Here is an 11102-nt window from a genome sequence, read left to right as displayed (position 1 = left end):
TCCACGTGTGGAACGAGGCTTGGATGGCCCGGCCCGACCTCCCCCCGGGGTACGGAGGTTGGCAGGTGGTGGACTCCACTCCACAGGAAACAAGCGAAGGTGAGAAGATTTAAACCAATTAAGCCCCTGACAAATCATTCAGGGCCTTCCCATGTCCATGACTTTGCTCCCGATCACTCCCCAACCAAAGTTGGCTCTGGGTTGGGAGCAGCCAAGAGTTCACACTATTCCAGTTACTGTTTGCTCCTCTGATCGCATCTGAAGTGACTGTCCCGAGTTTGATTTGCTAAAAATTGTAGCCGGCTACTTCAGACCAGTAGGCCACCCCGACGATCAAATCCCAATATACATGCAATCACAGATGAACCTACTCAGAACTACATGTAACTCTCACCATGGAGGTCATATTCGGCTGTTCATGACAGGCTTAGCAAACCAAAATTTAATTTATTTTCTTGTATTATACTGAAATACGCCTTTTAGACATACCATGTCTAAGATTCAAATTTGACAAGTTGGAGGCTGTGAGAAGCTTCCTAAGATATCTTGTATCACAAGTTGATCTCTACGTCTCTTGCAGGAGTGTTCCAATGCGGTCCGTGCCCTGTGGTTGCCGTTAAAAACGGACAGGTTTACTTGCCGTACGACACCAAATTCGTGTTTGCCGAAGTGAACGCGGACAAGGTGTACTGGAAGGTGAAGTTTTCAATTTGAATCATTCATAGAACATGGCAGTGAAGGATGTATCGTAAACATCATAAAGGAAAGATTATAAATATGTTCATGTAGTCATGAAGTAATGACGTCCTTCAAAATGTATAAATGATAAATATGAATCTGAACGATGAAGATTAATGCATCTAATGTTGTTCGTAAAGGACTGTACCAAGTCACGAACGGTTGTTGCAAGATCGCAGCTCCTGCGCGTGTACGTACAACTCATCTGCAGAAACACATCGACAGAAGACTTATTCGTAACATTGCTCTTCAATGTTTTGAATTGTTTATCTCTCCTCTTAGGAGACCGAGTGGGGTTACTATGATTATCTGAGACATGAGAAGAGATCTATAGGATTCAACATCAGCACCAAGCAAGTTGGCCTCAACGTGAGAGAAGACGTCACAGAGAACTACAAACATCAGGAAGGTAGATTCTCTTGTTTCTGTTGAGCAGAGCAATATCTGTAACACAGGGATGCATCCAGTTTCTTTTGACAAGTCGTTAAGTGATCTGTCAATTACCTGTCCATGATTTGAATGACCAATGGCATTTGACACGTCTTTCAATAATCTATCAATGATGTGACCAATGGCATTTGACAAGTCTTTCAATGATCGGTCAGCGATCTGTCAATGATGTAGCCTGACTAAAATCACGCCCCTAGCGGCCGACCATACAATTGCCGCCTCGAGAAGGGGTAATTAACCCCAGCCAGTGAGAGATTGTGTAAACACAGGCTAGTCAATGATGCGACCAATGACATTTGACAAGTATTCTAATGATCTGTCAACGATCTGTCAATGATGTGACCAATGACATTTGGCAAAGTTCCGCCAATGATATTTCAATGATCTCAATGACCAATGGAATTTGACAAGTCTTTCAAGGATCTGTCAATGATCTTTTAATGAACTCAATGACCAGTGGCATTTCAATGATTTGCCATTGATCTTTCGAAAATCCCAATGGCCAATGGTATTTTACAAGTCTTTCAATGACCTGCCAATGATCTTTAGTTTACATGTTATCAATGACCAATAGTATTTGGTCACTCATGTGTCACCCAAAGGTTTCCATCCTGTGGTGATAAGACTTAATACTTGCGAACACACTGTTTACTATAGGTACTGACCAGGAGCGAGCTGCAGTTCGCGCCGCTGTGGAGCATGGCAGTACACCATGGACTTACGAAAGTATCATCACGCATGAAGACGTAGAGTTTTCTATCAGTGCTGATGAAGAGGTGATACTAATAAGCTATGTCTGACGGTGGATAAAGGGATAATAAAGACTTTCAGGTTTTAAGCATCTGGCATTTGCATCAAAATGACCTTTTTTTAATGTTGATGGTGTACACAAGTGCTGTAATGGCTTCATTGGTGTCCCATTGAAGAGAAAGACAAACTAAAAACGGGTATGACCCCTGCTGTCAAAGTTCTCTTAGAATTCATTGAATTATGTATGTAAAATGCTCTGGTTCTAGTATTCCCCCAAAGCTGAAATATAACGTTACACATGGTTTATAAAAGGCTAAGTTGTGCAACAGGTTGTGTGAATGACCTATATATGACATCGGATTTACACGTAGGTTTACGTTGGTCAAGACGTTAACGTGACCTTGACCATCAAGAACACGGGTTCGGAATCTCGCCACGTCACTGCCCACCTGACTGCCTACGCCACGTACTACACCGGCGTGCTGGGTGCAGAACTGGGAGAACTGGAGCAGGACGTGACAATTGCAGCAGGAGGAGGTAATTCAGTCACGTTTATGTCTTTGCCAAGACGATTATGTTTTCGGTCCCGTTTGTTAGTGCGTTTGCTTGTGGAAAGCATAACAGGCTAGGAGAAGTTGTGGATGGATATTTTGATATGCAAAATGCAAAATGAAAAATGAAAGACGATTTTGGATCACCTGACGGCTTCATATGGTACCTTTTCAAGATAGATAGCTCTTTGGCAGGTAAAGAAATAATTTTTATTTTCTATTTACAAATCTATGCTCGTAATGCAATGATATAGACATTAAAAAGTAACAAGTGTCTAGTATTCTATTTAGCTATCTTATGATTCTACATACTTAACTGGGAGGTTTGACTTCTTCTTAATGATATAGGTCTGGGACCCAAGCAGTTTTTAACTTTAGGGCCAGAGGGTAATGGAATGTGTGTGTGTGTGTGTGTGTGTGTGTGTGTGTGTGATACGTAGACGTTGAATTCCTTCATTGTCATCACCCCACAAATGGTTGATTAGAAGTTGTATACAGTATGCTAGGTGTGAACTTCCACTAACCAAACGTTTGCTGCCGTTCACAGAGGACTCTGTCAAGATGACGTTCACTCCGAGGGAGTATTTGGACAAGCTGGTTGAGCAGGCCATGGTCAAGGTGTTTGTGCTGGCTCACGTGGACACCACCAAACAGGTGTGGGCCGGGCAAGACGATATCCGTCTCCTCAGCCCTGATCTCGTCATCACGGTGAGATCAAATCACTTCTGTCCTTTGCTTTTCAAAACCACCAGTCCTCTAATAGTCCAACGATGGTGTATTGTCGTATTAGAAATTTTACGCTTTGTATTGTTTAGTGATGATGCTATATGTTACGTTATGTGTCCTTGCATAATGTAAACAGGCCTGATAATTCGGCCCTCAGGCCGCAAATTGGCTGTTGTTCTATGGAAATAAAACTATACACTACTACTACTACAACGGCTACTACTACTGCTACTACTACTACTGCTACATTTTGTAATACTACTTCAGCTACTACTGCTGCTGATGTTGCTACTGCTACTAAAACTACTACTACTACTACTACTACTACTACCATTACTACTACTACTAGTAGTAGTGGTAGTACTTCTACAAGTTCTAAAGCATCTATCTTGGTGACAAGCTAACCTCTACCAGACTTTTGTGGTTGCCTTTTTCGGCAATATATATTGGCGAAATAGGCTACATGATTACAGTATAAATTTTGCAAGCCACAGCAACCAAAAGATTCTGACAGAGACTTGTGACGTTCTGCAGTTGTACAGCGGAACATCTGTGCGAAAGTTTTTTTTGGAACAAGCTCTCTATCTACGAATCACCGATAACACATTATGCTGATGTTGCACAGGCACCATCGGAGATGACCGTGGGTCAACAGTCGGTTGTGAGAGTGGAGTTCACTAACCCGTTAGACGTCAAGCTGACACAGGCAGTGTTCCGTATCGAGGGTCCCGGACTGCAGAGGCCGAAGGCGATTTACTACGGGTAAGTTTTCTTCCATCTCCGTTACTACTGTAGTGGCACAAGGTTTTGTCGCACTGTACATGTGTGAAAAGTAACACAGTCTTCTGAACCACTTCACAGCCATTATTAATGTGAGCTAGGTTTGAGTTATATTTGGAATATATAGGTCAGGTGACCCCAACACGTAGCGGGTCACGTGCCCACTAGGCAGTCCGGCGGATACCAACTGGCATACTTGTAACGACCTGTCGCCCCAATTTGAATTTGCCTGTCACGACTGTTCTATTTTTGGTGAAAGAAAACACAATGTTTGGCCAGTGAGAAAAGAAACTGTCCCGAATATGCAAGTTCTGCACCTATGGCTACACATTGGCCTACTTGGAACAGCAAAACTGCTCCCGTCGCCCCGTCGCAACATGAATGTGCATGTACTAAAAAGATCACGACTGTTCTCGTTTCAGAACCATCATGCCTGGGAAACAAGCCACTGTCACAGAATTCATGACACCTATGAGGGCCGGGAAGAAGACCATCGTGGCTTCCCTCACGTCCAACAAGCTCCAGCAGGTCACCGGGGAAAAGGAAGTCGAAGTGAAGCGGGCCTAAAACCCGGCCCGGGGCCTAATACCGGGTCTACGCATGAAGTTTACAACTTGATCATGTCTATTTGACCAACAGGGTTGGACAAGTCCACTAGTCCGATTGTCGAGGGCAAGTAAAAGTGCTGTTTGAGCAATCATATGTCTTATCCCGCTGCTGATCAGGCAAGTAAGATATTACCATGAGCGAGATTTACTTGATGTGACTAGATGTTACTTTTCACAGTTTCACATCATCAAGCATTGGCCAACACAGTTAAATAGAGCCAATGATAAAAGAATTACATTGATTGTTAGAAAGGAAGTGAAAATATATAGAAAAATGTCATTTCAATTTAGGGCAAGTGAAAAGTTGATTCGGGCAAGTAATTTTTATGTACTGTACTAGCTCGATGAGACACGTGGATTTTAGAAAACCTGCCCAACCCTGAGCAATCATTCATAAAAAGCTATCAATCCTCGCTTGACTTGCTTCAAAACGATATTAGCGTGAGTTTCATGGTTGGTGCCTAGAGTTAAGATTGAATACCTTAGCATTGGTCAACAAAATGTGGCTGGTATTTTAAAGTAGGAAAGGTGATAATGCCAATGGGGGAATTAGCAAAAACGTCGGTGTTTTACAATGAATTGCTTAGGATCTAGGACGATTGGTTTAATCGGAATGGGCTTGCCGATCGCTATTGCATTATTGCGCGAGAGTCTGTTTGTAGTGATGACACGTTTGGTAGACAACGATCAATATTATAGTTTCAGAAATGTTTTATGAAGAAATTTGGGAAAATGTGCTAGAATCTATAAGAAGAATTAGGAACCTATGATATGTAACTCTTCAGCTTCAACAGCGATTTGCTAACTTCATACAAATGAACGATAGAGATTATAAGATTAGCTGGGTACAAAGTAATGGTCGTTTCTGTAACAACAATACGGTTTACAATGATGAGCAAACAGCATTTCATTAAAGACAGTTGTCATTTGGTGTCTATTTTTTTGCATTCTTAAAACTTACATTCCGATGATTGTAGGTACACGAAATAGTGTTGTTGTCAAACCATATAGTACTTGAAATTGAATTATACCGCCCAACCGTGCAACGCAAACCAACCAACCAACCAACCAACCAACCAACCAACCAACCAACCAACCAAACAACAAACCAACAAACCAACAAACCCACCAACAAACCAAGTCTCATTGACGGGCAGATATGCAAATCTATGAAGTGCAGATATGTAACCCTGATGTAGAGATGTATATGTCTCTGATGTGCAGACATGTAAATCTCTGATGTGCAGATATGTAAGTCTCTGATGTGCAGATATGCAAGTCTCTGACGTGCAGATATGTAAGTCTCTGACGGGCAGATATGTAAGTCTCTGACGTGCAGATATGTAAGTCTCTGACGTGCAGATATGTAAGTCTCTGACGTGCAGACATATAAGTCTCTGACGTGCAGATATGTAAGTCTCTGACGTGCAGATATAAGTCTCTGATGTGCGGATATGTAAGTCTCTGATGTGCAGATATGTAAGTCTCTGACGTGCAGATATGTAAGTCTTTGGCGTGCAGATATGTAAGTCTCTGACGTGCAGATATGTAAGTCTCTGACGTGCAGATATGTCTTTAACCTACAGGTACGCAAGTCTTTGACCTACAGATATGTAAGTCTATGTATATTATCAAACTGGTCTCAATAACAAAGTGATTCAGAGAAGATTGTAGATTCATTTATTGGCCACAAGTTCATAGCAAAGAAAGAAAAGTATCGAACGATTTGCAAGAGGCAACTCAAGTATCTATGTGGACTACCAACTGATCTCTGTTTAAATCAATTAAAACGTGTTGATTCAATAACCTTCTTTACCCTTTACCTTTAGCACGTGTTAGGCAATTAGCAAAATACTAATGTTATTACTTTCTTGTGGAACTAATGCCATCACAGGTACACAAGTACAAAAGATGGCCATAAATCTAAGATAAAGATATCGCAATTAAAGCTCTGTATTATTACAGAAAACAGTATTTCCCCATTACTAACGTTCAAAATCTGCAAATAATTGTAATAATTTCCAAACCCATTTATAAAATCTACAATGAACTACCTTCTTATAAAATCTCCCTTTCTAGTTCCTTCCTTTTAATGCATATCCAGCGTAAGGAAATGTAGATAGTAAGATAGCTCCTGAAAGTCTGGTTTGGGCCAAACATACATATGCCTTGTACATATGCCAGATCTCGCGTTGTTTTACTTTTCTCGCGTGATTGATCAGGTGACTACGACGTCGAGCTCGCCGGTGACCTGTGTCAGCTTGTTGGAGGTGAAGGACGCCATGATGGTTTTCTTTCCCACCTTCCTCGGTGTTATCATCTCAGTGACTTTAACTGTCTCTCCCGGCTTGATAGGTCTGCAAAAGTTATGAAGCAATAATTAATGAATGAACGGTGATGAATCTGAAAAAACAACAACAACAACAGAACAAGTCTCTAAGAATTGGCATAAGGTGCGAGACCTTATGCCAATTATTTTTAAGTACTAAAGCTATCTACCAAATCACGAAAACTTAGGACCATAGTATGTTTAGAAAACAGGATATCGTGACCGAACGATAGGGGCCCTTAAAAATGTATAATCTCGTATGAAACTATTCCTTTCAGTCATTCTTGGGGTTACTTGTCGACGCAGGCACACACACACACACACACACAAACACACACAAACACACACACACAGACACACACAAACACACACACGCACACAAACAAACACACAAACACACACACAAGCACAAACACACACGCACACACACACACACACACGCACACACACAAACACACACACACACACACACACACACAAACATACACACACACACAAACAAACACACAAACACACACACAAACACAAACACACACACAAACACACACAAACACACACACACACACAAACACAAGACTGATGTTCAATGTTGACGTAGCGTCGGCTGACTAGTCCTGGACATCAGACATTAATTAGTATAGGAAACAACTGCTTAGAATAGTGCAGAGTACACCATTGGTACACTTGGTCAGAATATCTATAACGCCGTTAACATGACAACCATAGAGCAAGGAATGAATCGCATATCTAACAATCATAACAAATATGGCTGTGATTTTTTTTCAACGCAACTCTACAAGTGCACTTACGCTACAGCACAAGCTCTCACATTGACAAAATTGGACATAACGTACTTGTGGGAAATTTTCTTTGGTGTCTGCAGCCCAGGACCTTCGATGTGGAATTCCACCATTGACAGGGTGACGTCCAGCGGATTGGTGAACTCGATCTCCATTGTCACCTGCTCTCCTTTAGTCATCTTTGTTGGAGCCTACGAGAAAAAGTACAGCTAGAGTCATGTCGCGCCACCTAGGTTTTGGTCTGGGTTATATTTAGAATATGTCAGGTGATCCATATACGCTAAGAGGTCACGTGATCCATAGCATATAGGGGTCACGTGCCCTCAAGGCAGTCAGGCGGCCATGTTGGTATGTTGGTTGAATTTCGAATGGCGAATCAGGTCGGGTATCGTACAAGACGTTCAAGCATGGCAATCTCATTCAACGGTGTTCCTATAGCTAGAGTGAATGAATGAACTTTTTTCGAAAATTGGCAAGCAAATCTCTGTCGCTTCTACTCTTTACATTTAGAGGAGCAGTTTATCAAGTGATAGGTGATTTAACAGCAAAAATGTTATGCATTGCCAAAGCATCTCGATTTTGGGGTTATAAAGCATTTTTTCTATAGAAAGAAAGTATCTTTCAGGAATGTTGAGTCTGTGAAATTTAAAGTAAATACGTTTAATAAATAAGTAAGTGATTACCTTCGCCATGAAGGTTATGTTTTCGGTTCACGCTGCCTGTGAAATGCATTGCTTTCTCTAACAGCTAGAGAAAAAAGTTATCCCCAACATTCTGCCCGTTCCCACTAACGATATGTTTTAATTTGCCCAAGAGTTTGTCCAATATAGGCCTGAGTATTAAACCCACCCTGACTGTGAGGTCTGGGCTCATGAGGCGGAAGTCATCTTGTCCTGCGTAGACCTGGTTAGTGTCGTCCACGTGAGCCATGGCGTGGATCTTCACGATTGCCTGGTCAACCAGCATGTCCAGATACTCCCTGGGTGTGTAGGTCATCTCCACGGACGCCTCTGGAGAAAGAAACGCAGAGGTAGGCATATGTTGAATTTAGAAAACGCTGGGAAAATCTAGCCAACGTCAATAATTGTCAATTAAGACAAAATAATTTTTTTATATTATGCTTTTATGTATGTCATTGTATTGTATGTTTTAGTGGGGTCATGTGGCGTAACAGCAGGGTATTAGACCCAGAAGTTAAAGCCTGCCTTGCTACCCATATTGCGCTTAGACCTAGACACAGTCGATAAGAACCCACTGCCAACACGGCCATGGGACTACCTTTACCCTAATTACCTTTGCCAGAATGGCTAAGGTTATGTTTTAGGCTTGTGAGTCTGTGTGTCTGTCTGTCTGTCTGTCTGTCTGTCTGTTAACAGTATAACTCAAGAAGCCTTTGATGGATCCCAATAATATTTGGTAGGTGGGTAGGGGTCGGGAAAACGAAGGTCAAGTTCGATAATGGGCCACCTAGCGGCTTGCTAAGGTACTGCAGCAAAACCTCAATTTTTTTAATCTCGTGTTCTGTACCTGCTGTGGTTATGATTTTTGAGTGGTAGATAGCCCTTGGGGCAGAGAGTAAGTGCTTGAAGTTTGGACCCCCTAGCGGCTTGTTTGGAACTGCAGTCGCCGATTTCCTTTCAAACTTTGGACGAGAATAACTCGAGAACGTGTTGATGGATCGTCATGGTTTTTGGTATGTAGATAGCCCAAGTAACAATGTACACAATGGAATACCAATTATGCAAATCAGCAACTAATTTGCATAATTAATGAGGAAAGTTTATAAATCCACTGCATTTCATGATAGGACTTTCAAACTTGTCACATATATCGATGAGGAAGAGAGAAATATCAATTCATATTAATTATGCAAATGACGGTCTCATTTGCATAATTCATGAGAAAATATAAACGTGTTGACGGATCGTCATGGTTTTTGGTATGTAGATAGCCAAAGGGAAGACTTACATGATGGAATTATAATTATGCAAATCGACTGCTAATTTGCATAATTAATGAGAAAAGTTTGCAAATCCACTGCATTCCTTATAGGACTTTCAAACTTGTCACATTTTTAGCTAAGAAAGAAGGAAATATCAATACACATTTATTATGCAAATGATGCTTGATACAATTTAATATTATTATGTAAATCTAATCTGCATAGGGATCTAATTTGCATAAGCAATGGCGAAATGTTATGAACCAACTCCAGGCATATAAAATAAGATGTAATGAGTAACACATTTATGTCTACAGACATCATTCTACATAACAAACCTGGTTTATTTGGCAAAGGTATGTGTTCGTTGAACTCTAGTATTTACAATATTACTGTTACAAGAAAATGGGGGAACCAAGTATTTAACACATCCAGAGATCTAGCGGTCTCCAGATATGGTTCTATGGCAGTAAAACATGCTGTTCATCCTGGACAGATATCTACAGCGGTATAGCCCCATGCACCAGGACTTGATGATTATTAGTCTGTGACCAGAGGGTAACCTCTGGCGACAGACTTTTAGTTTTGTCACGTTTTCACGCGTTCGCATCTGTATCTGCATGTTCCCGTTGTCTGAATCCTATGAGGTTTGGTAGGTCCTCTGTACTGAGGTTGACGATGATGCACGTGGGTTTCTTTCGGCGGCAGCTGGTTTTATTATGGATGTTATAAAAATAACACCCCTACAAAATGTTCGTCTTCCGGTGTTTTGGTCCAGATCCCCTGTATGTGGGTCATGCCGTGATTTGATATTGTCAAGCAGATGCGTGGTTTTATCTGATCGTCAAAGTTATTCGCGTTCGCATCTGTATCTGCATGTTCCCGTTGTCGGATACGTATGTTTTTTGGCAAGTCCTTTGCACTGAGGTTGACGATGATGCACTTTTTTTTTTTCGCGGCTGCTGGTTTTATTATGGATGTATAAATATATCACCCCTACAATTTGTTCGTCTTGCGGTGTTTTGGTCCAGGGCCACTGTATGTGAGCCTTGCCATAAATAAACATTGCAAGCAGATGCGTGGTTTCATCTGATCGTCAAAGTAATGCATTCCCGTTCGCATCTGTATCTGCATGTTCCCGTTGTCGGATACGTACGTTGTTTGCCAGGTCCTTTGCACTGAGGTTGACGATGATGCACATTGTTTTTTTCTCGCGGCTGCTGTTTTTTTTATGGATGTATAAAAATATCACACCTACAATTTGTTCGTCTTACGGTGTTTTGGTCCAGGGCCGCTTTAACAGTTGTTCACCTTTCTCGAAATATGTTGGATTATGATTTTACCATACACACAAGTTGACAGTTGTTCACCTTGCTCGAAATATGTCAACATTTTTGACCAGCTGTGACCAGCTGTTCATATTGTCAA

The 11102-nt window shown here is 41.4% G+C and overlaps 2 protein-coding genes across 4 annotated transcripts in view; one reads left to right on the top strand and one right to left on the bottom strand.

The window, feature by feature from the left end:
- On the top strand, positions 1-5685 carry LOC118417253 (protein-glutamine gamma-glutamyltransferase K-like). The gene is made up of 8 exons (XM_035822738.1): positions 1-99; positions 581-696; positions 1021-1147; positions 1846-1964; positions 2310-2475; positions 3037-3197; positions 3841-3977; positions 4418-5685. Exons 1-8 carry the CDS (start codon positions 24-26, stop codon positions 4560-4562), a joined length of 1047 nt encoding a protein of 348 aa, XP_035678631.1. The 5' UTR covers positions 1-23; the 3' UTR covers positions 4563-5685.
- A 575-nt stretch (positions 5686-6260) lies between these two features.
- LOC118417248 (protein-glutamine gamma-glutamyltransferase K-like) overlaps positions 6261-11102 on the bottom strand; it is a 56017-nt gene continuing 51175 nt past the window's right edge. For 2 of the 3 annotated variants that reach the window (XM_035822729.1, XM_035822728.1), the window contains exons 14-16: positions 8582-8742; positions 7787-7923; positions 6261-6960 (exon numbers count right to left, since the gene is read on the bottom strand). In XM_035822729.1, the coding sequence (XP_035678622.1) occupies positions 6822-6960; positions 7787-7923; positions 8582-8742 (437 nt within the window). In that variant the 3' untranslated portion in view covers positions 6261-6821. The remainder of the gene's footprint in view (positions 6961-7786; positions 7924-8581; positions 8743-11102) is intronic. The other variant, XM_035822727.1, reaches the window with a different exon arrangement.

Source organism: Branchiostoma floridae, chromosome 6 (assembly GCF_000003815.2).
Source record: "Branchiostoma floridae strain S238N-H82 chromosome 6, Bfl_VNyyK, whole genome shotgun sequence".
In the NCBI taxonomy this organism is placed as follows: Eukaryota; Metazoa; Chordata; class Leptocardii; order Amphioxiformes; family Branchiostomatidae; genus Branchiostoma; species Branchiostoma floridae.
This window is presented reverse-complemented; position numbering and strand designations above follow the sequence as displayed.

Excerpts from the sequence above, each read along its gene's own strand:
- LOC118417253 (XM_035822738.1), top strand. The coding sequence starts at position 24 with ATGGCCCGGCCCGACCTCCCCCCGGGGTACGGAGGTTGGCAGGTGGTG. Across the intron at positions 2,476-3,036 it reads GACAATTGCAGCAGGAGGAG|AGGACTCTGTCAAGATGACG; the intron begins GTAATTCAGTCA and ends TGCCGTTCACAG. Across the intron at positions 3,198-3,840 it reads GCCCTGATCTCGTCATCACG|GCACCATCGGAGATGACCGT; the intron begins GTGAGATCAAAT and ends GATGTTGCACAG.